The 24,289-nt window shown below is 39.9% G+C and overlaps 1 protein-coding gene across 1 annotated transcript in view; it reads left to right on the top strand.

Annotated features, from left to right (window-relative positions):
* LOC146756366 (AF4/FMR2 family member 4-like) overlaps positions 1 to 16,794 on the top strand; it is a 34,211-nt gene extending 17,417 nt beyond the window's left edge. Inside the window, exons 4-20 of the mRNA XM_085524691.1 lie at positions 917 to 953; positions 2,682 to 2,730; positions 4,043 to 4,063; positions 4,616 to 4,670; positions 5,682 to 5,719; positions 6,059 to 6,221; positions 6,736 to 7,671; positions 8,352 to 8,440; positions 9,532 to 9,769; positions 11,645 to 11,742; positions 12,315 to 12,378; positions 12,528 to 12,664; positions 13,067 to 13,138; positions 14,243 to 14,336; positions 14,851 to 14,894; positions 15,733 to 15,953; positions 16,530 to 16,794. Of these exons, the coding sequence (XP_085380817.1) occupies positions 917 to 953; positions 2,682 to 2,730; positions 4,043 to 4,063; positions 4,616 to 4,670; positions 5,682 to 5,719; positions 6,059 to 6,221; positions 6,736 to 7,671; positions 8,352 to 8,440; positions 9,532 to 9,769; positions 11,645 to 11,742; positions 12,315 to 12,378; positions 12,528 to 12,664; positions 13,067 to 13,138; positions 14,243 to 14,336; positions 14,851 to 14,894; positions 15,733 to 15,953; positions 16,530 to 16,648 (2,475 nt within the window). The 3' untranslated portion in view covers positions 16,649 to 16,794. The remainder of the gene's footprint in view (positions 1 to 916; positions 954 to 2,681; positions 2,731 to 4,042; positions 4,064 to 4,615; positions 4,671 to 5,681; positions 5,720 to 6,058; positions 6,222 to 6,735; positions 7,672 to 8,351; positions 8,441 to 9,531; positions 9,770 to 11,644; positions 11,743 to 12,314; positions 12,379 to 12,527; positions 12,665 to 13,066; positions 13,139 to 14,242; positions 14,337 to 14,850; positions 14,895 to 15,732; positions 15,954 to 16,529) is intronic.
* Positions 16,795 to 24,289: the final 7,495 nt, after the last annotated feature.

Below are 24,289 nucleotides of genomic sequence, written 5' to 3'. Positions count from 1 at the left end.
ACAATTGGAAACTGCATTTATAAATTGCATCACGTCACTGAGCTGGCTGTTTGTGAAGACTGCTGTACAGCTGTGCCCCAAACCCCTGCAATTCACTGTCACAGAGTACATCTATCAGCTTGGTGAATTGACTCAAACATTCTCTGTTTTTATGCGTAAGGTCAGCAGTTGTCCTCATTTTAAAAGGAGGTCAGGAAGGTCCTATTTTAAAATGGCACACTAGCTTAGAAGTAGGTTTTCAGTAACACAATACTCTCTGATTATTTGTTTATTTATTTATTTTTTAACATTTCAAGTGTTTGATAACGTACCATGTTTCAGGAGGCAGAATTGGGTTTTCTGGAACAGGAATACAGAGATCTTGCCAGCGCTAGAATTGGCGAGGCTCTGTCTTTCAAGGCTAGTTTCATAGACAGCAAATCCACTGTATATCGAGGCAGGTATTTATCACTGTCTGTTGGCTTTTATACAGCCAGGTTGCTCAGTTACATGAGGATTTGGATGAAGGTGAGAAAGGGAAGATAGGGTTTGCAGAAGTTGCACAGTTTCTGGAGATTCAGGTACTGTGTATGACAACTGCACGTGGCCCATCTTCCAAGCAAGCAAGCAGGGACAGATGGGTCAGTGGGACAGATGAGCTAAGGATGCTCTTCCCATGTACTCGCTGCTCTGTCACTGCTGGGGAAGGCAGCTTGGGCCCAGGAAAGGGCTCCCTGTTTCTGTTTGGTTGTTACCACTGGGTTTTGTTTTTAGCATGTTGGTTTTCTTTGGGAGTAGGTGTTGGTTTTGTTTTGTTGTTGTTTTTTAAAGGATATGTGCCATCCTTTAAAGTCAGAACAATAGCTTGATTATGGCATGATTTTTGAGATGTTAAAATTCCCTTTGAAAAAACTCCTGTGATCTTTTGTTCCCTTAGGAGTCTCAACAGTCCAGTTTTGGCACTGGAGAACAGAGTAAGTACATTAAACTTCCTTTCCTATGTGCAGTGTTTTTGTTACAACTGAGTATTCTTAGTACCCCTTAAGAAGTCAGGCCATTAGATCATGAGACCTCTCCAGGCTGGTAATGGAAGGGGTTGCACGTAAAAGTTGTCCATATTTTCTCAAGACTTATGAAATAAACACTTGATTTTATTTGTGGCTTCTTGCTGAGAACTGGAAAGTTAATAACTGTTGTGTAACTCACTCATAACTTCTAGAAAAGGGGAAAAAAATAAAATTGTTTCTTTAAATTTTTGTTATTTTTTTAATTCTCGAAAAATAGGCTTCCTTGGTTGATATGATTGAAAATAGCTGAGTGTGAAAACACCCACAGAGAAAACCCCTGGGTATGCTGGAAAGCAACGAAGTTCATATTTTAATAGAAAAAGCACAATGCATTTTCTTCCTTTTTCTTGTCCACTTTCGCATTATGGATATGAAAATTGAAGAGAACTGCTCAAGAATTGTTAATATTCTTGAGTGTATTATCCCAGAATGTATTTCCAAAGTCTAGACAAATGCACCTTTTATTCCTATTTGACTGTGTCTTCATTTTGAATATTACTGAAATGAAGCATTTAACCAGGTAACATATCTGGCAAAAATGAATTAGATTTGTGCTGTTGCCTTCCAACAGTCTTACCAGTCCCTGTCAAAGTGATTAAACAGATTAAATAGTAAAAGCGGAATGGTTTATTCTTAGGTATTCACAAGCAGCTTAATCTAAACTCCTAATACAGTGGGGAATTAAGGAAACAAATTAAAACTTAATTCCATAAGGCTAGCCAATAGGTTACATTCTGGAAACAGCTGATCTTTAGGTATGTCATCAGGGAGGCCAAATAGATAAAAACACAGAACCATTTCTCAGCTCCATTTTCAGTTTTCTGTGACACTTCCAACAACCTCAGATATTGTTTCTGTTGTGCTATGTTTAGTAATTTACTAGAACTAAAGAACAGGGAAGGAAAAAGAAGACAAACCAAAAAGCAGATTATATCACAGTGTTCTAACTGTAGGGTTTGGTTTATGAGTTTGCTTTTTGGATTTAAAGACTTTTCATTCACTAAAAAGCTGCGTAGGAATGCTGTAACAGATTAAAAACTTGATTTAATTGATCTCCTCAGCATGTAGAGGGTAATAGAATAATTTTCATGGGAGGGTTTGGGCTCTAAGGTCCCTTAGATGCCATCCAGTTCCAAGCTTCCCCCCAGACCAAGCTGCCCAGGTCCCACCCAGCCTGGCTTCAGGGATGGAGCACCCACAGCTCTCTGGCAGCAGTGCCAGGGCTTCCCCACACTCTGACTAAAGAATTTCTTCCTAATATCTAAGCTAGACCTATCCTCTTTTACTTCAGGATTGTCACTTGTATCCTACCTAGATAGAAGCAGAAGTTTTTCACACCTTCAGAAACATATTAAGTGTGTGTTGGTTTAGACAGCAACGATTTAAAAAAGCCTTCTAGATTTTCTTGATTAAGGTCATTGCTTCTCTTGGCAGTCTGTCTCTGCTCCTCTCTCACTTGGTCAATGTGTGAGAGGCTGCACCTGACGTCAGCTGGTCCCTCTTTCTCCTGTTCACTCTGCCACATTCAAATTCTTGAGTTTGTTTGGCTAAGCCTGTTTAGTTCTGTCCACTTTGCAGTGACTGTTTTGCTGTCTGTGTTCAAAAGAGTACAGCGTTATTTCTTTTTCCTTCTAGAACGATATAATCCTTCATCAAAAACATCCAATGGCCATCAATCCAAATCGTAAGTAGCAGTTGAGAAAACATTTCTCACGTAACAGTCAACTTTTAAAAGATTCTGGAAGTAGCTGTTTCTTTACCAGAATGTGTCAGTTCTTGCACACTCTTTGTCATGCTTTACACTTAACTGACAGGAGAGGGAAAAAAAAGTTGATTTCAACCTATTTTCAGGAACAGTAGGGCAAATAATGGCACACCGGTGTAACAGGTGCGCTGTGCCTTCCTTCCATCCCCCTGCTTTCTTCTCAGCTGTAGGATACTGAGCAGGAGTTTGGCCCTAGGAATTGGCTGGTGAGCTGGAAGTGTATCAGTGTGTGAGAATGGGCAGGATGGGACAGGATTTACTAAACGTGCATTGCTAAGCTGTCAGCTGGAAGCAGCTTGTTGCAGTTGCACAAATAGGATGAGGAACTGTTCTGTTATTAGAGGAGACAGTAAATTAAGTTTGAGATCTAGTTAAGTTTGTACGAGTAGTTACTCATTCTCTTAAGTGACTGACAGGCATTTTTATTAGTTGCGTACACAGACCTAACATTATGCTTCATTAATCAGACATCAGAAAGAAAAAATAAAAAAGCAGCAGGAAGAATCTAACTGTCTTCTGCCCTATTCATACCTGAAAATTGATTACATTCTGTTTAAATACAATTTCCAAACAAAAAATGCCCATTCCACCTGATGGAATGTTTACTGAAAGCAACTGCAGATTCTGAAGGTATTCTAAGTTAGTATTTGCTGTGATGCAGTTACGAAATGAAGTTTAGTTTTTCTGTTTACATTTTTAGTATTAATAAGATTAAAAAACAAATCACCTGTGAGAAAGAAATGGGAAATAATTGAAGAGTGGCTTGTTCATTTATTTATTTATTATAGACTATGTCAGTTCCTTAAAACATGAGGTTTCAGATGTTTATACACAGCCACTTCAATAAGTGGTAGCAGTAGGAGTTCATCATTTGGCTTTTCTTTTGTTATAGCAGTGTAGTCCTCTATGAAAGGGCTGTGCTGGTTCCAGAATGGGAGGGTGTAGGAAGGTGCAAGAACTGGAGTTAGCACTTCACATTAGTTAAAGTGAGGTGCATGGGAAGAGGGGTGAGGAGATGTTTGCTGTGTCAATAGTATTTCCGATAAAGCGATTGTGCTCTGTTAAGAAAGCGTTAAAAAGTGAGATAAATGCATCTTTTGATAAGGGTAGCAGCTGAAAATAGATGTCTAAGTAGATTCTCGAGGTTGCTGTTTCTTTTCAGATTATAAGTAGAACAGCTGTACTGTGAAATTGGGAAGTATTCTAATCCTTTCTTATCTTCTTTCTCCAGATGTGAATTGAACCAGACAGAGTAAGACGTTTTATTTTTGTAACGAAGGTGTTTTTAAATAAGCACAAATACCCCACTATGTTTTCTTTGTGTTCCTGTACTTTCAGTGTCATGAAATAGTATGTGTATGTATGACTACCCTAAATAGGAGCAATTATACCTTTGAAGAATAGTAGAAAATTTATGATGTCGAACAGTTGGGATTTTACCACTAGACATGAAGCAATCACATTTCTTAATTCAATGGGAAACAGTATTCTTGTCCGTGGTGTGTAAGAGGTTGAACGCAGATGTTTTAGCTCCACCTGCATTAGTAAAACGTGTCAGAATTCCTTTCTAAACTTTAAAGAACGAACAGAGGAATCAAAGCACTACAGCCCGTAGTTTTCTTTAAAGAATGACTTAACTTGCCATTCTCAGACATTAAATGTTTTAAGTGGTAACTTGTGGATTTCACCCACACACCCAGCTCTGTAGCATAAACAGTAACTTGTTGGAATATAGAAGAGTGCTTTGAATGTAATTAAATTACATGGAAAAACTTGTCTCACTTTCTCTCTTTTACTTACTTAGTATGTTGAAAGATGACTTAAAACTTAGCAGTAGCGAAGACAGCGATGGAGAGCAGGTATGTTCACAAGATACCAAAGATTCAGTAGAATAAACCAAGTGTATTGATGGTTTGTTACATCAGCAATGTTCAGTAGTCCAACAGCAAACTGAACAGCTGAAGGAGAATTTGCAGTTGAGGTACGAAAAACAATTAGCAAGTTTTCAAACAAACTTCAGGTACTCTAAAATGCAAATGTGAGGAAAATGATCTGGTTTTGTGAGAACAGTACTTTTTTTTTTTTACCTAGGGACTCATGCTTTGATGATTTCAAATGGGCTTTCTCTAAATGTGGAATGGAAACAGAGTCAGTTTCCTAACACACACAATGGGCTGCCACCTAAGGGAGAGCCCCTCATGTTCTGTGCTGGCTAAAGAGTGCATGGCACACAGATGTCCATGCAGCAACTGTTCGGGATAAGAGCTGCTGTGTGTGTCTTTTACTCCCAGGTTGTTTCTGTAACTATAAGTCTAGCAGCTCCTTTATTTTTATCGTATCTTTTGCTCCTTGGCAATATTAACTCTGTGCATCTCCAGCCAGAGATGGTGTTCAGCCTGCTGAATTAAACATACCTCTTGAGTCTGTGCTACCCAGCAGAAGTCCATGCTGCTTTTTTTGCTGTTCTCAGTTCCGCTGTTTGTTATTTTTTCACATGGAAAACTTGAAGATGGTGCATTTAGTTGTTTAATTACTGGGGCATGGAACATTTCTGGAATAGCACAGTAAAATTTGTATCATCTGGTTCTAAAACATGGCATGGGGGAGTGGAGAAAATAGGAAATCTCAGAACTACTGTCAGAATATGGAGGGTTCTGAGATGACACGTTTGTGGTAAAAGCTTGGATAAAAGAACTGTGATTTATTTTTCCTTTTGTACAAGCCAAAGGCAGGCAAATTTAAACCTCTGTATTTCTGAATTAGAGCACTCTTCAGGCTAAGTATTTAGAATCTTTAAGACTTGATCTCAATACTTTGCAGTGTAATTGCATATGCTTCTAGAAGCCTCATGCTCTTCTTCTTAATTGCAGGACTGTGATAAAACAGTTCCAAGGAGCACACCTGGAAGGTAGGCATTCCTTTACTTTCTATGCTGCAATCCAATGGTAGTGATGTTTGGTCCAGTCAGCGCTTCTGGCTTGATCTCGTTTCTAAAATCAGTGTTAGTTGTTTGTCTTTGATTAGACCAGAAGGTGATTAGAGTTTAATCAGTGGCCAACACATATTCTGCAAATATTATACTGACAACATTGTGAAGGGGGGAGGGGAACAAGGTGAATTGTGCTCAGTTGAACTCTTTAGCAAATGTTAGTTAAAATATTACATTTTATTCTTCCTAATGGAAGAACTTCCAGGATGCCTTTGCACTGAGTAATGTTTGTTTATTTTTCTTCCTTTTTGTTTTCAGTAGTTCTGAACCTTCACAACATAACAGTGAAGGAGCAGATAATTCAAGGGATGACTCAAGCAGCCACAGTGGGTCTGAAAGCAGTTCAGGATCTGACTCTGAAAGTGAAAGCAGTTCCAGTGATAGTGAAGCTAATGAACCATCACAGAGTGTATCCCCTGAGGTAGGATTTGTCACGCATTTGGGCTGTCATCAGGCATTAATCCTGAGTTTTAAAAGCAGAAAAAAATGAACATGTTCTCGGTCTCTTTGTTTTTTTTTAACAAAAACTTGTCAAGTGTAGAATTATTTCTACATATTTCCACATATTCTTTTGCTAAAGTACCTGTAATTTGACATGATAACTATATTTTCTATAAGCACACATTTGTTATTTGAGGTGATTTTTACCATAGTTATCTGTTGGAGTGCAGAAGACATGGGAACAGTAGCTTAAAAACCAGTAGCTTTTAGTCTGGAATGCCATGGCAGCAAGTGCTTCCTGTGGACTGCAGTTCTTCTGATTGAAGGAAAAAGCAGACCTGCTATCTGTAGTTATATGCATTTTTCATTAGTTACTGACCTCAGATGCTCGAGTGCACCTCTTGCTTTGGCTTGCAGCACAGTAGGGCTGCAGAAAAGATGGAAGCCACGTGAAACACTGTATCTAACAGTGCTTTATTGAAATTTGTTTTTAGCCGGAGCCACCGCCAACAAACAAGTGGCAACTGGATAACTGGTTGAACAAAGTTAATTCACATAAAGTGTCACCAGCTTCTTCTGTGGACAGCAACATCCCATCCTCACAAGGCTACAAAAAAGAGGGACGGGATCAGGGAACAGGAAGTGGGTACGCTGATCAAAGCGGATCCAAGGACTCGATTTCTTCAACACCAGGGCGAGATTCCAAACCCACCCAAAAGGGCTCAGAGAGCAGTCGTGGCACGCAGAAATCACCTGCCCAGAGTGACAGCTCAACACAGAGGAGGACCGTGGGTAAAAAGCAGCCCAAGAAAGCAGAAAAGACATCTGTTGAAGAGCCTAGAGGAGGTCTTAAAATAGAAAGTGAAACCCCAGAAGACATGGCAACAAACATACCTTCAAACAGGCATAAGGCAGCCACTAAAGGTTCCAGAAAACCTAATATAAAGAAAGAGCCCAAATCTTCTCCTCGGCCTACAACAGAGAAAAAGAAATACAAGGCTTCAAGCAAATCTGCCCAGAAATCCAGGGAATTCATAGAAACAGATACCTCATCCTCTGATTCAGATGAAAATGAAAGCCTGCCTCCTTCATCACAAACACCCAAATACTCCGAGAGCAATAGGACTCCTGTTAAATCTTCCATGGAGGAGGATGACAGCTTTTTTCGGCAAAGAATGCTCTCTCCTATGGAAGAGAAAGAGCTTCTTTCACCACTCAGCGATCCTGATGAAAGGTACCCACTTATTGTGAAGTGGGTACCTTCACAAAATGGATACCTGAGCCTCTTATCAAGAATACCAGGGAAGCCTTACAAGGATGCTGATGTGTCCAAAGTGGAAAAGAAAAATGTGCCAGAGAAGCATGCAAGAGAATCTCAGAAGCAGCCTTCTGATAAGAGTTCCACAAAAGGCAAAAGGAAACATAAACAGGTAACAGTATCGTAAATAAAATCTTGCCTGTTATCTTAGCCTTTTAGTATCTTGCTAAAGGGGTTAAGCATATGGCCCAGTAACCAATGTCATACCTCACTGCAGTGGCTCAGTAATTTAGGAGATTACTTTGCCTACCTATTCTATGTAGAATAAATTGATCCTTCCTGTGCCGTTGTAATAGGGAATATTGGAGTTTTCATTCATGAAAGGCAGAGGGTTGTACCTTTAGATGTGTTAGCACTGTAGCTTGCATTCCTGGAGGTAGCACAGACTGTGTATCCTCTTAAACTCTTCAACTTTAGGATTAGGTTTATATAAAAATCTGGTCTTCGACATCTCTTACAGACTCCATGGGTTTTACAGTTCCTGGCATTCATAAGACACCTGTGTTTGACTCCCCAGCATAAAATCTGATTTCGTACCAAAGCCTTTGGCAGATTTTTGTTATTTCATAGTGATATGCGTGTTATAAAATGAACAACTTGAGACTGCCACTTTTCAAATATATGATACAAGGTAGTTGCTTCAGGGGATGTTTCTGTAGCCTGTACAGGTATTATTCTGTACGCTGCAAGACGCCCACTGAATTAAATCCATTAAATGTGAAAAATTACTGTCTTCGTGAAGCTGTAAATGTAGACATTTATCTGGATGTGTTTCTTGTTTGCTGTATTCAGAATGAGGATGAAAACAGAGCCAGTGAAAGCAAGAAAACAAAACTAGAAGAAAAAGCTCCATCAGGACACAAGACTTCTAGCAGTAGGGAGTGAGTATCTTGCCTGTCTTTTCAGCACTGAAGGCTCAGAGTGATCAAGGAGAAGACTCATGCCTGTATCCATCTCTCCCTTACCTTCTTCTCCTTCCTCCACAACAAAATGTCTCCTTACTAATCAGTGGGTAATATTTCATGGTTTCTGATTCTTCAGTTTGAAGTTTCCATTAGTTGTTGGTGGAAATTCATATCCATAACTGAAAATATTGACTAGGTAAACCCTACTATGAAGGGTTCACCTTTTTCAGATCAAACAACAGACAGCTGGTATAATTACATCATGGAAAAAAAATTCTCTACAGCGAATATTTGTTGAATTACTGATGTGTGAGAAGCTGCAGCTTCTGGCTACAGATGCTAGAAGTCTTTCTGAGTTAAATGCCTTCTTTGTTTCTGTTAAGAAATGTAGAAAAAATGGATGCTCGTCTGTCATGTTTTTTTTCCTTTAGTCCTGATATTTTGTTTTGTTGCTGGTGTGATTTTCTGAAGGGCACTTGGTTAAATGCAACAAGATGGTTTTTCAAAAACTTCATGTAAATAGTTATTTTGTGTACTGTTCTCTGTGAAAAGGGATGCCAGAATTAGCAACTGGAATCCTCAGCAGCCAAGGTAAGACTGTACCAAAAGGCCAATGGCTTCTAGAGAACAGTTATCTGGGCCATCTTTTTTCTGAGCTGTTAGGCTGACTTGTCTGCAATAGACAGACTGGCGCTAACGCTGGCATTCATTTCTAACATTACAAGTGTTTAGGGTGTTTTTAAGAACTGTTGAGGGATGTGGTTTTATGGTTAGAACTTGCCTTCTGCGTTTTCAGGTCAGAACAGATAAAGTGGTGAAAACTAGTTTAATCAGGCTTCGTAACGTTTAGTTACTGTGGTGATAATTTGCTTCCTCTGAATCTGTCTTGCTATGTTTAACATTAAAAATCTTGTTTTATTATTTTTTTTGTGGGGGGGGGGAAGGGAGAGGGAAAAGGCTTAAATGGGGGAAGGGTGTGGAGAGAAAAAAAGAAGTGATGCTGGATTTTTGTTTTATTTCTATTTTGAAAAGTAAAAAACAAAACTGAATGTATTCATTTTGTCCAGGTCTTTAAAACCAAGTGCTGTTAAAGAGAAGGATTTACTGCCATCTCCTGCTGCCCCAGTCCTTCAGAAGGATTCCAAACAAGAGCACGGGTCCCGGAAGAGGACAGCCAGTCCGTCATCATCCTTGAAGTCCAGCAGCAATGTTAGTAAGGACAGCAGCAGTGGCAGTAAAAGCTGCTCATCTTCTAAACAGAGGAAGATAGAGGGAAAAGGTTCTGGCAGTGCTAAAGAAACAAAGGTAAAGGGCTTGTTCTGTGAATGCCTTGAACTTATTTCTTGGCTTTGCATTTTGACGTGCAGTGTCATCTAAATAATTTGCAGTTGTTGAAATGTAATTAGTTTCAGATTTGCCTTGTTTCGTACCATGGTGCTTAGACTCTAAATTGGAAAATAACTTAGGAGAGATTGTCAAATGCTAATGTTTATTCCTACCAAATATTTATGTTAATTACTAAAGTGCATTTAGTCATCTTTTGATGACAGATGCTGCGTATTTGCTGTTTAATTTGTTAATGAGAAATATCACTACAAATCTGCTCACACTGAATGAATAATGAGGTTACTCTTATGTCGCTGGAGCAAGTACAGATCTTGTCCTCGTTGTAAGGAGAACAGGAGCTGGGTCCGTGCACAGTGCTGAGATACAAAGCTGTGGCTCTCATTTTTCACCCTAGGATTCTAGAAAGGTTCATCTGATTCCAGATCAGGATGGTACAGAGCTCTCTGTGGTTAGAGTAGAGAAAACACTGTGGAAAAGGTGATGCAGAAAGTGTTTTTTAAGCAACTTAGATTAAGAACATATGTAGTTGAAGGGTTTCAAAAACATTATAAGATGATGATAGTGTAAGGTCATGATATGTAATGTGCTTTTTCATTAGTATATAAATGTGTATTACTGGACAGGAGTAAACTTGTGAGCACATCTGGGTATCTTCATAGAGTAATTTCTGTTGTATAACCAGATTTGAGTGTAATATGTTCAACTTGGAGGGATTTCACCTTTATCTTTGGGATTCCAAATGTACCATTTCTCCTTGATTGCTCTGAAGTGTTCAGGAAGGGTAATTGATTTGGGGAGGAGTGAAGCAGCAAATTGCCATCGGCAGTGGCAGAAAGTAGCTTAGTCATTAGGGTGGAGTCCATGCAATATTTAAACTGGGAGACCTGCTGGATTAATTTACATGCCATTACTGTGAAATTTTAGAAACCTGGGAAGGTTGTGTGCATCGGTGTCTGCACTTACAGGAAGCCTGTAGATAGCAGATTTGCATCAGAGACTGCTGCTCTGGCCTTTCCTTATTCGTCAGCATAGAACTGTCCCTAAACCAGCTGTTAACTTGTTTGATGTTTTTCTTTTCATACTTTGGAAATGCTGCATTTCCCTGCATGTTTTGGTGGTGTTTTATGTTACACTGGTAGTTAGGGCATTGCTGTGCAAGTGCAGTGCCTCGCAACTTTGAGATCCTTCTGATTAGCAAGGATCTGATAAAGGCAGGTTATTAAATACTCTGTGTAATTGGCCTTTGGTCACGATGACTCCAAAGAACTGAAAGCACACTGAAGCTGGGAAATTGCCTTATGCTGTTGGTCTAGTGAGAAGAGATTCACTTAGAATTCACAAGGTGTTTTGATGTCCCTTCTTTAGCCTGAAGTGTCACATTGAGCCATGTAAAATTAAGGGGAGCAAGGGCAGCGTGTTGTGAAGACAGCTGTTATTTCTCCTTGAAGTTGGTGTTTCTGAAATACTAATCTTTTCTACCCAGAGACATTCAGTAGTTTATTGTTGAAAGACATGAGAAGTCATAGAAGTATATATAGCCTCTTTGTTCAGAGTGGAAAATCATGATTTAGCAATAAGGGAGATCTCCTAGTGTAGTAGGGCTCAGCTTAATTATAGCCTCTGTGTCATCCCCTGTGCCAGCATGAGATGAAAGCCTCAGGGAAACTGTGTTATTGTATGGTGAATGGCAGCTAAAGCAGCTACTAAACTGAACTTACTGCTTACAGAGTGTGAAATCATGGGAAAAATGTGTACAGTAAATTCCTCTTTGTCTTTGAGAATATAAAAATAAAAAAAAGTCTTGACATGATTCGGTGACCATTTTCCTTTCAGGAGAAGATTCTGAACAATTCATCGAACTGCCCTCCTGTTTCTGCTCCATCTACAGAGAGCTCAAAGTCCAGAAGAGCAAAACTTGTTTTTGATGACAGGTAAGAAAAGCAGAGGGTGCCTTTCCCTTTTTGGGGGTGCTAATCTTGCAGCACAGTGAGCTCTTCTGTGGAGAAGGGTTGTCCTGTTTGCTTCACAAAAGATGCTGAATACTAGTTCATGCTCTGGAGATCTGCATGCTGTTCTGCAGCAACGTGCTTCTCTGCCTGCTTTGTGCACCAAATATTTGGCAGATGGTGCACTCCTTGAGGAGAAACTCTAGTCTGCCCTGTGTGTTCCTGCAGAGCGTGGATGGACCAAACAGTAGATCTAAACAGTCCAGGGTTGTCCTGTTTTTAAGTATTGATGTATCCATCACACACTTTCAGGATATCACTGCTGCCTGTTCTCTTTTAACAGAGTCTGCTTTGCCCATGGTGAGCAGTTGTTGTCTTTGGTAGCAAAGAGGAGCCTTCATTTTTTGAACCCAAATGGGATTGTGATGCAGTACCTCCTGTTATTGTAACTTGAGTTGGAGGGGGATGAAGTGAAAGCTGTAACATTAACAAACTTTTGTCATAAAAGGAAGTACAGAGTAGGTGGTCTGACTCCTTAAATGTGTCTTCTATTGTAGGACTTACTCAGCTGATCATTATTTACAGCAAGCAAAGAAGTTAAAACATAATGCAGATGCATTGGTAAGCAAATCTACAATGTTTATCCAGTATTTGCACATTATGCTGGGGTTTGTTTACTGCTTGTGCTGTGTTGCTGCCTGTCTGTACTAGAACTTTCTGGTATTTCCTCTCAATATTTTCCTTATTTTTTTTTTATCCAATCTTCTCAGTCTGACAGGTTTGAGAAGGCTGTGTACTACCTAGATGCAGTGGTGTCATTCATTGAGTGTGGGAATGCATTGGAGAAAAATGCTCAGGAATCCAAGTCCCCGTTCCCTATGTATTCAGAAACTGTGGAATTAATCAAGTAAGCGCTGTAAAGCACACACAGAACTCAGATGGTTGGGGAAGAGGGCTGGAAATCAAAGCTTCTGCATTTTACTCATGTTCTGCCACTAACTTTTGGAGTCCCTTGCTCTGCACTAAGAACGGATCACTAGCCACTTTGTTCCAGTTACTGAAGCTTCAAGTGTGTTCTTGAGGGCTGAGATCCTTTATTCCAAAGTTTGTGATTTCTTAACAATTTGTGACATGTGCAGAGCAGAACTATTCCAATTATTGCCTAGCCACGTTCTGTTTAGGGTCTGAGGGAAAGACCTGAAACAGTGAAGGAGTTGAAAGTTGAATTTCATAAGAACTTGGTGGCTGATAAATGATTGTATAATGTTTCATTTACTTGATAGTTTTCTTGTTGGTGATTTGTTTATAGGTACACTATGAAACTGAAGAATTACTTGGCACCAGATGCTACGGCTGCAGACAAAAGGCTAGCAGTGCTTTGGTACGTGTATCCTGAACTTTATATTACACACTGATTAATTACACACACAGATTTCAGTCTGTGAAATGCTGTCTTACACTGAGTTTTCAGGTGTTTTGAACCAAATAGGAGTTTTCTGTTTGACTGTTCAGTACCATTGATGCTATAGATCGATTACTGTAAGGGCTTGTTAACAACAGCAAAGTCTTTCAGCTATTAAGAAAATGACTGACTTCAACTTTGACTTCCATAATGTTCTGTCAGTTACTGCTTTTATTTTAGAACGTGATGTCATTGGTAACTTGTCGCATGCAATGGAATTGTTAATATGGCTAAAAATGATAGAGGTGCCTTTGTGAATTTCATTATCCTTAGTGTTTTGATAAAGTTACTGTTGATGAACTGAGCTCTTCATTTGCTCTCTTTGTAAATTATAGTGTTCCAAAATAACAGACTACTGTTGAGTTGGTTGCATGGTCAGCTGATGTTGGGCTGTGACCTAAATGCTTCGAGAAACTTTGAGATTACATTAACAAGCAAACTGTTGTCTGGTCTTGGCTTTAATTTTAGTAAAATAACATAATCAGAGCACACTGCTTTACTCATTTGAATGAATACCCAGTTCTGTTTTGAAACTTTCTTGGAAAGGAAATTATCTATTGGATTTGGGAGGAGTAGCAGAAGGAGGGTTTGGGGTCTTTGCTGTGTGTTCACACAGTGATATGGCAAAACTTGAAATGGCTGTTAAGAATTGTCATTTGCCTTCTGGACTAATTAAATGGCTGCAGCAAGCAGTTGAACAAAGCTGACTGTGTCAGGTGGAAAAGGGAGGGGGGACTATAGCAGCATGCACCAGATTCAGTGTGTCCTGACATGAGAAAAAAGTGAAGGCTGTATCAGTAAAGTCACTGCAACCTAGTTTCAGCTTAAGGCACAAAACTGTTCTTTACTTTCTTGAGAAGTAAAGGTGGTGTGGGACTTTGTCTAGTTACAGTTTGACAGTTGGCTGTTTAGATTTGGGAGAGAAAAGCTTTTAAAAACATGGGTACTCCATTTTTGACTTTTGGTATGTTGTGATAAGCTTGACTTTAACTGGAAATGTTTTGTTGTTCTGTCTTTGGTTAGTCTTCGGTGCCAATCTCTACTATACCTAAGGCTTTTCAAACTGAAAAAGGAAAGTGCATTGAAATATTCTAAAACTCTGACTGAACATCTGAAGGTAATTGGATATATATTTTCTTCAAATATTAAAAAACGAATCAAATTGCAGCTCTACATTACTTAAAATTCCTCTGCCTGGTATTCAGATTGCTGCACGTGAACTTCCAGTATGCCCTAATTTAGGAATGGACCTTGAAAGTACATTCAAGCTGAGCAGTTTAAAGCTGGGAGGATACAGCATGACTATGATGTCATCAACCCATTGGTCCTAATGATAGCTTCCTATTAATATTTTGGTGCAGCTTTTAGTAAATTTAGTTGGCTTCAAAGAGAATTTTAATTTTGTTGTTGATATAACAAAGTTAAAACTTTGCTGATTTGTGTCTTAGTCATCAGTGAAATGGATGCTTTTCCCAATTTTGAAAGTACTTTGATATTATTTAGGATATTTTGATATTATTATATGCTTAAAAGAAAAGCCATGAGAACTCATGTTCAGAAATGAGCAATTAAACAACCAGATAAAATATAATTAGCTGAGGTATAAACATACGTTTACTTTTTCCCAACAGAATTCCTATAATAATTCTCAAGCACCGTCACCTGGTATGGGAAGGTAGGTAGTGAAAGTTTACCTGTATTTCTATGTTTATAGCTCATTCTCCACATAAACTGTGAGTTTGAGGTGCTCAAAGAGCAGCTTTTACTTTCTTGAGCTTCTGTTGTTTTTGTTCTAATTTCTAATTGTTCTAAGGTCTAGATTTTGATCCCTTTGCTCAGGTAAGTGTTCTGATAAGAGGTTGAGAAATGTGCTGTACAGAGATATTCTCAGGCAACTCCTTGTTGGGAGGAATGAACAAAAAACTTCTCAGTGTGTCCTTAACACACAGGTCACTTGTCTCAGTGGTTTGTTGTTTTATGTAATGCTTTTGCTCTCAGAACAATAGCTTTATTAGTGCTGCAGTGATGCACTTGTAGCCCAGATGGCTACAAGTGCTTTCACAGTAAGCTCTTCCATGGTACAGCAGTTTACTTCTGTTCTTGAAACCTGACAACAGACTTTTAATAGATTACTCTATCAAAACAAAACAAAAACCAGAATTTTAGGAGGGCATTTCAGATATGCATCATGTTATTTGAAAATACAACAGCAGTATAATTGCCTTGCTTTAATTTTTTCATTATTACTATGTGAGGTTCAATTTATTTAAACAACAGATTTGATTGAAAGATGCTGCATGTTGATTTGGCTGTGAGGCTAAAATACAGGAGCTGGAGGAACATGAGAGGTTTTCAAAAGCTCACTTGTTTTAGGGCCAGTCCTGAGTTCTCAGTGTGTGAAGTAGAAGTGCCTTAGCATCCCATGTTCTGAGCTGTAGGAAGACATTTGCATGACACACCTGACATATCTGTGTGCGTGTTTTACAATGTAATGTTTTCCTTTGGATAAGCAGCAAGCCTGTTGGTATGCCATCTCCAGTCTCTCCAAAGCTGTCTCCAGGGAATTCAGGAAATTACTCCTCTGGGGCAGCCAACCCTTCAGGGAGTGGGTCTTCGGTGACGATCCCCCAGAGGATCCATCAGATGGCAGCCAGCTATGTCCAAGTTACATCCAACTTCCTCTATGCCACTGAAATTTGGGACCAAGCTGAACAGCTGTCTAAAGAACAGAAAGGTAAGGGTAGGCAAAGGCAAGTTGTAACCTAAGATGTATACATTGTGTTAAATTCTAACAGGTTTTCAATTTTGGAGTTAACAGTGCATAATGATAAATAATTGGGTCCTTTGTAAAAGAAAGATGGAAAGTAATTCCTTTGGTGACAGCGATGCTCTGGGCTGGCTGTCCTGGTTGTCAGGTGGTGTTGGAGATCTAACATTTCCTACCAGCTATGCTTAAAATAAATAAATAAGTCTTGCATTTCCTGCAAGTTTTTCTCTTTAGGAAGTAGAACTTGGTGCATTTCCTTTTCTGAAATCCTGGAGTGAATATACACATTCGAGGGAGAAGGCCAAGAATGCTTTGTAACAGTTAGGCCACAGTGTAATTATGCTTACCTTCTGCAAAACAGTAAAGAAATGGGCTTAGAAAGGATCTCTTTCTCTTTCTTCTGCCATCTTCAGCCGTCTTTCATTTCTTTTGCCTTGATCTGCAATGTTTGTGCTGAGGTGGTGTTCTTTTAGGGAGAGCAATATTTCACTTACGGCAGCCAATGAGAACGACTGTGCCTAATTTGTGTTTCTGTTGTTTTAGAGTTCTTTGCCGAACTGGATAAAGCTATGGGCCCTCTGGTTTTTAACTCGAGCATCATGACAGACCTAGTGCGTTACACCCGTCAGGGACTACACTGGTTGCGCCTGGATGCCAAGTGATACTTCGAACTGAAGGAATGGAAAATTGAACACATTTTTCTCGCTGCCTCTGATTTATCTCCACAACACTGTGTCATGTCAATAAGGAAGACTGCCATAACACATTGCTTAGTTGACACTAAAAACAAAGAATGCTTTCACATGTCTCCCATCTTGATTTGTGTTTTGTGTTTTAACCCAAAACGATCTTGTTAATGAACTCCTTCAGTATTCCCTTTTTAAGTTATTTAAATATTTTTAAATTTGCGACATATAAAGGTGTAGCTTGGCTATTCTATCATGGATGGATCAGTCATTGGAATTCCCATCACAATACGTAAATAGTCGGTTTAAATCCTATTTATTTTAATTTTTTTAATTTTAATTTTGAAAAGCCCAGTTTTTGGGTAGTTTTTAGCTGTTTCTTCCCTAAATTTTACCCTTCCAAGTACTTAGGAAAAATTAAACATAGACACTTTATTTAAGTACTCTGTGAGCTTTGTTACTCTGTAATGTCTTGTGGTGGTAGAACCTGTAAAAGGAATTAGGATTGATAGGTTCTAACGTGTAGAAACACCATACTTTTCATGCCTAATGCCTATGATCAACTAATAAATGACAGCTAGAGTTTTATTATTGCAGAATTTGTACTAAATAGAAAAAATTCCAGATATTCTTCTACGTATTAAAATACTTCATTTAAATGAATTTTAAAGAAATTTATATGGAAAAATATTTAGCTGGTTCTGACTTGGGTTGCTTTCAAGGCAGTTTCAAACCATTGGTTAACACTATAGCAAATCATGAAACAATTTGCATTCAATGTAATATCAGAGTAATGGTGTAGGAATGAACTTCGGTCTGATAGGAAAGGCATATAGGAAAGGTTTCTGAAATGGACAATCTTGTGCTTTTTTTTTAATCTCTCTTCATTTAAAACGCATTTTGTTTGTCATTTTTTGACACTTGCAAAATCAGCAGTTTTGTGGTAAAAAAAACCAACAGTAGTTAAATTCCTACCAGAACTGCCATTTGCAACTTTCTCATTGACTGGAAAATCAGGAATCTTAAGTAGAGACGGAGGTCCATTTTTTTTTCTGCCTGAAAAAATGTCTGGTGGTTAATGGACACTACAGCATGACAGTGCAACAGCCATTGTGGGGTGGGGGAGCACACCTGCTATTACAGGGAAGTTGTCTAATCGTTTTGATGCAGAATGGATTTAAAACTTGTATTTACCCCATGTTAATGAAGGTCCCATTCGTGTTTGATGCATTTGATGGAGCAGAATATTCATTTGAGAGGGAAGCGAGTTGGTGTAACAGAAACAGTTTGTGGAGTTGCGGTCGACTGCTCTCAAAACCAAAGTACCTTTCCACATGAGGTGCTTGTCTGAGTCAAAGGTTTAAAATGCTACTGCTTTCAGTATTGCTTAGTGCCCCTAACATGTCTGGTGTGCCTTATGCCTTACTTTTAGATGAAGATTTTATGAACTGTTTACAAGATGTTTTACAGCAGGACCAGGTGTACTGTATGCAGTGGTCTTCTGCAGTACTTGGGTAAAATTCCATTTCTTTTTCAAAAGTACCAGTGTCTGTCATGCAAACTGACTTCTCATTGCAGTGGTCTTCTAAAGAGTCAAGCTCTGAATACTTTAGAGTGCGATTGTGGAATGCTGCTTTGTTTTATCTCCCATTTAACCCTTAGTTCTGTACCAGAGATGAACGTGCACGTTCAGGAAAAAATATTGCACTAAAGTTTTGTGTCGTCGTGGTTAAGTGCCAAAATCATGGCAACCTCGAAAGAAGGAATAGAATTCTACGCTACTTAGTACTGCAGTATGTCCTATGGGCTTTAAGAGTTTAGAAGTTTTGAAATGAGTAACCTACTAAAAGGTAGCTGCATATTCGTAGAGCTTCCTTTGTGTTCCAGCGTGTTTTGTACTTCCAGAAGAGCTTTGCTACATACGAACCAACATGTTTTTGGTTAGCGGACCTGTGACTTTTCCCGTTAGAGCTGAATCACTGATCAGGTCTGTTGGTTGGAGCATCCTTTTTATTAAATCACTGTGCAAGATCGCATTCTTTTCGTGTTTGCTGTTAGAGACAAAACTCTGTACCCTCAGACTCTGCATCCTGGTTAATAGGACACTGTCAACTAATTTTTCCTTTAATACTCTAAAGTGCCTAGCACTCTTTTGACGCTATATAAAAAATACCTTTGTAGGAGTTGCATTCATAGTTGTTTTTTTTTGTGTAGTGCTGCACCGGCCGGTGCGGCTGCTTCCAGCTTGCTCCTTTGTGCACCGTGACCATGACTGTAAGCAGGAATGGTCTCATCTCTGGGAATTTATTTTCTCTTTTTATTTCCTTAGAGTCCCACAAATACCTTTTGGTGTTACACGCAGTTGTCTCTTACAAAAATGTTTTGCTTGTCCCCAGGTCAATGGGTCTTTGGGTAACTGAAAGACTTCTTACATTGTGTTAAAATGTGGACCTGAAATGGCTGACAGAATCCGTCACAGGGAAACATTCCCTGGAGTGCTGCCCAGGTTTTCTGTCTGTATGGGAGATACACAGTGGTCTTGTTATTTGAAAAATGCCTTACTCATCTGTGGCTATTTCAATCAGAGACACTTAAATTTCACGCTTCCAAAAGCATATCTGATTTGGGCTTTACCATTGTTTCTAAGACAGAAGTTGTGTACTTTGTCAGATTTCATAGCAATTAAAAAAATGCAAATACTGAATATGCTTCCATCCCGGTGCCACGATGCAGACTAACAGTCCAACTCTGTCCTTTTGTTAACCTCTACACAACAGCAGTGGAAATGCAGACAGCGTCAGCACTAAGGCAGGCTGCGCTGGTGGCTGAGGAGGGGATCCCTCACTCCCAGCTTCCTCAATGATTCCCTAGATGATTGGATCTTAAGCACATATCAACACTGAGATCTTAATTCCCTTACCGAACGTGGTCCCAGTTGGTGAATCTTAAAAATGGCTTAATCAGACTAGGCTTGCTCAGATATCACTATTATTTGGATTTGCTGTGAAACTTGCAGGTTCCTAGATGGTAAGGTGCAACCATTTATACTTATAAACAAATCTTCAGGACACCAGAGTAAAACAGCCCGATACTTTTATTTTGATTTGAAACTATTAGCCATAAAGTAGAGCGTGTGAATGGCTCTTCTTGGCTTTTGATGGCAGTATGCAATTTGTATTGTATGTGTCTTTTAATATATATGTATATATATATGAAATCAGTCTGTCCAAAGTATATGTTGTACTTGTTTTTAGATTATGGTGCAACTGACTATATTGATATATTATTTATTGAGTGCTGAGTCACCATCTTACTGGTGATAAATCTTGCATATTATACAGGAGTGCAATGTATATTCCTTTAGATTGCTGAGGCTTGATTGCTGTGATAACAAAGGAAAAGAAGAAGAAAAAAAAAAGCCCTGAAATGTATTTATGAATGGCCCCAACATACAGAGTCAGTACTTTATGGGAATGATGTGCTTGCCCGGGGCAAGTAAAATAAAGCCGTAGGCAGATAATGATGTAGTTTTCCAGAATGGGAAACTATTGGAAAAAGAGACTACCTTTGCTGTATTTAATATTTCAGTTACCTAACAGATATTTACTGTCACCGCAGCGTTTATGTTAAGGGCCTGAGCAAGTCAAGTTTGAATTACCCATTGGGGAGTAAGCAACTTCCAAATTTCTAGATTTCTGACAAAAATTTTGGTCAGGGTTTAAATTATTCCATCTAATGAAACAGTGTTATGGAAACCTGTATGTTAATGCTGGATATCTTGAAGTGTGAAGACTAGCCAAAGCTTTTGGTGGCCAACTCAGACAAATACAGAGCTGTTCCAGGAGGCAAATCTGCACAGTGTGAAAGTTACCTAAAAGCAATCAATCAATCAGGGAATCGTGATGTATGTCAAACTCCATTACTTTTCAAGGAATTGGTTTCTGATGCCATGATGCCATTTGAAAGCAGCGGTATTGGGGGTGGGGGGAGGCAGGGAGGGAGGGCTTAGCGATGTAATAAGTACATTTTTCTCTCAATACGAGCTCTGGTCGTTGCTAGATCAGCTATCGACAGCATTAGTTCTTTGCTCTCTGCCGATCTCAGCTGAGTTTCAATCGAATACACTATACTGAACAATTTGAAACGCTGTGTTACAGCGTTAGGGTTTATATAGGCCATCTTTATGTAAAAGTTTTAATTTCATCTGGAAACTTAATGGAAACGTACCTACTCCTGTCATACCTCTCTGCGTTTGCTATTGGAGCTGATATGGGCAAATTGGAATGCAGTGTTCCCCGACTTGGTTTTTATATGCAGCCCGGGGAATCGGTGCTGTTGGGTGCACAGTACTTCTGCAGCGCTTCTTTTCAGCTGCATTGATGTTACACATCTGAAAACTCAACTCTAAGGACCAGGCGTGACTTTTGCAAGCACAGTTCCTGACATTTGTATCTGGTCCCCCTTTTAAATTGCTTTAAGAAATTTTGTATATGGAGGATAAAGTGCTTATATATTTATTAAAAATCCTTTATCTTAATTGAAATTATTATTTGATGAAGAAGGGTTTTTTGGGGGGAGGGTTTGTGGGTGAGGGAAGGTAACTTTTCACCTGTCTCTCATAAATGAAGCCCTTGTGAATCATACAGAAAGGTACTGCTAGTAACTAATGGGATGTCTCTGTTTCACACTTTGTACATGACGAGTCCATGTGTTACGTTTTGTTTCTCTGGGAATATTTAGGCGTCCGTCTTCAACCAAAACCTAAAGAAACACACCAACTGTGATTTTATTTGTTGCAATACATTTGAAATTTCAAAGGGTACTTTGGGGCTCAAATTAGGATTTCTAAGTCAGTATGTGCATTTCACGTAATAAAGCTGTTAATGGTGAGCAAATTATTATATACTAACTAGATTTTTTCCACATCTGTATAGTATATTCTATGTATTTTGTGGTATTGAGATTATAGAAAGTTTAGTGTCTGAAACATGCGTTTAATGTGTATTTTTAAACAAATTTATGGCAATTAAAATATTTGGAGAAAAGGGTATCACATTTCAATTTGTAAAGATCTTTTTAACTACTGTGTCATTAAAATGCTTTGTACAATGCAAAACTGTAACTGGAGAAACTAAGTTTAATAAATATCAAATAGATTTTCCGTATTAAACTTCAAAGTGGTCCTGTCTGTTGAAAGGGCTGCGTGCTCCCTGCTGCTGTATTTTTAAGCAGAGGTTCCTTTCTTGACCCCAGCACTCTGCATAACAAGGGAAGATACCGTCCAGTATGTGAGGTATGTTGAAATAATGGGATTATTCAGACGGGGAGGTCAGCTTGGGACGTAGGCAATTTGGATTAGAAATAATTTAAAAGTAAATACTTCTTCCAGTTATCACCAGATATATTTAGTATATTGAATCTGCTAGCACTATTATTATCAGTTTGTTTGCTCTCTCTTCTAACAGGCTTTTATTTGAAGTCCGGCTAAGCGTTCAGCTATTGAGACTGAAATGAGACAGAAGCGTGATCAACTTTACACACTTGCCAGGTTGAACGATAAATGTCTAAAGTCCACTGTGAAATAAGCACTTCTGCTTGAAGTGCCTGATGTGCCATCAGCAGACACTGTGGTCACAGGATGCAAGGAAAAACCCAGGTAGTTTGCGGAATATAAACTTTTAATACGCACCTTAAAATAAATATATATATATGAACAATTACAAACAAAACAAAACAAACATGAGATGCAGAGTCCTTTTATTGAGCTTGGCCATCCTCAGTGCGTGCTGCAGAGGTACAACCCCGGTGAGCGAATGCTCTCCATCTTTTTGAAGTCCTTTTACCAGTTCCTGTGGCAGGAAAGTCGAATGTACTTGTTGCTGATTTGCTGTCGTAGCTTCTGAGTGGTCAATAAATACGTCACAAGTAGAGCTGAGCCGTGGCAGCAGTAACAGCAGTGGGTGTTCAGAATCACAGAATCACAGAATGACCCGGGTTGGAAGGGACCTCAAGGATCATGTAGTTCCAACCCCCTGCCTGGCAGGGCCACCAAACATACACATTTACTAGATCAGGTTGCCCAGGAGACCTCATAGATTCCCATAGACACCCCATAGATCCCCATAGACACCCCATAGACCCCATAGATCCCCATAGACACCCCATAGATCCCCATATAGACCCCATAGATCCCCATAGACCCCATAGATCCCCATAGAGACCCCAAAGACCCCATAGATCTCCATAGAGACCCCATAGATTCCCATAGAGACCCCAAAGACCCCATAGATCTCCATAGAGACCCCATAGATCACATAGATCCCCATAGAGACCCCACAGATCCCCATAGACCCCACAGATCCCCATAGAGACCCCATAGATCCCTATAGAGACCCCATAGATCCCCATAGAGACCCCATAAATCCCCATAGAGACCCCATAGATCAGGTTGCCCAGGGCCCCGTCCAACCTGGCCTTGAACACCTCCAAGGACGGGGCATCCACAACCTCACTGGGCAGCCTGTTCCAGGACCTAACCACTCTTCTAGTAAAGAACTTTCCCCTAACATCCAACCTAAATCTTCCCTCTTTCAACTTAAAACCATTTCCCCGTGTCCTGCTATTATCAGCCCTTTCGAAGAGTTTACTCCCCTCCGGGGAGTAAGTTCCCTTTAGGTACTGAAAGGCTGCAATGAGGTCACCCCGCAACCTTCTCTTCTCTAGGCTGAACAAACCCAACTCCCTCAGCCTGTCCTCATAGTTGAGGTGCTCCAGCCCCCTGATCATCTTCGTGGCCCTCCTCTGGACCCTTTCCAAAATCTCCATGTCTTTCTTGTACTGAGGGCTCCACACCTGGACACAGTACAACAGATGGGGCCTCACAAGAGCAGAGTAGAGAGGGACGATCACCTCCCTATCCCTGCTGACCACCCCTCTCCTGATGGAGTCCGGGATCCCATTTGCTTTCCGGGCTGCCAGAGTGCACTGCTGGCTCATGTTAAGTTTCTCATCTATCAGGACCCCTAGGTCTTTTTCTGCCAAGCTGCTCTCAAGGACCACTCCTCCCAGCCTGTACAGGTGCCTGGGGTTCTTCCGGCCCAAGTGCAAAATCTTGCACTTTGCCGTGTCAAACCTCATTAGGTTCACCCGAGCCCAGCTTTCCAGCCTGTCAAGGTCCCTCTGAATGGCATCCGTTCCCTCCACCGTATCAACTGCACCACTCAGCTTGGTGTCATCAGCAAACTTGCTGAGGGTGCACTCCATTCCCTCATCGATGTCATTAATAAAGATGTTAAAGAGCACCGGTCCCAAGACAGACCCTTGAGGGACGCCGCTCGTTACCGGCCTCCACCTGGACATAGAGCCATTGACCACCACCCTCTGTCTGCGGCCTTTCAACCAATTGCTTATCCATCTAGTTGTCCACCCATCAAATCCACCTCCCTCCAATTTGGAGATGAGGATGTGATGGGGGACCATGTCAAAGGCCTTGCTCAGGTCCAGGTAAATGACATCGGTCGCCTTCCCTTCATCCACCAACGCCGTCACTCCATCATAGAAGGCCACAGGATTAGTTAAGCATGACCTTCCCCTGGTGAAGCCATGCTGGCTGTCTCG

Source organism: Coturnix japonica, chromosome 27 (assembly GCF_054131305.1).
Source record: "Coturnix japonica strain WE chromosome 27, WE-NBRP24, whole genome shotgun sequence".
In the NCBI taxonomy this organism is placed as follows: Eukaryota; Metazoa; Chordata; class Aves; order Galliformes; family Phasianidae; genus Coturnix; species Coturnix japonica.
This window is presented reverse-complemented; position numbering and strand designations above follow the sequence as displayed.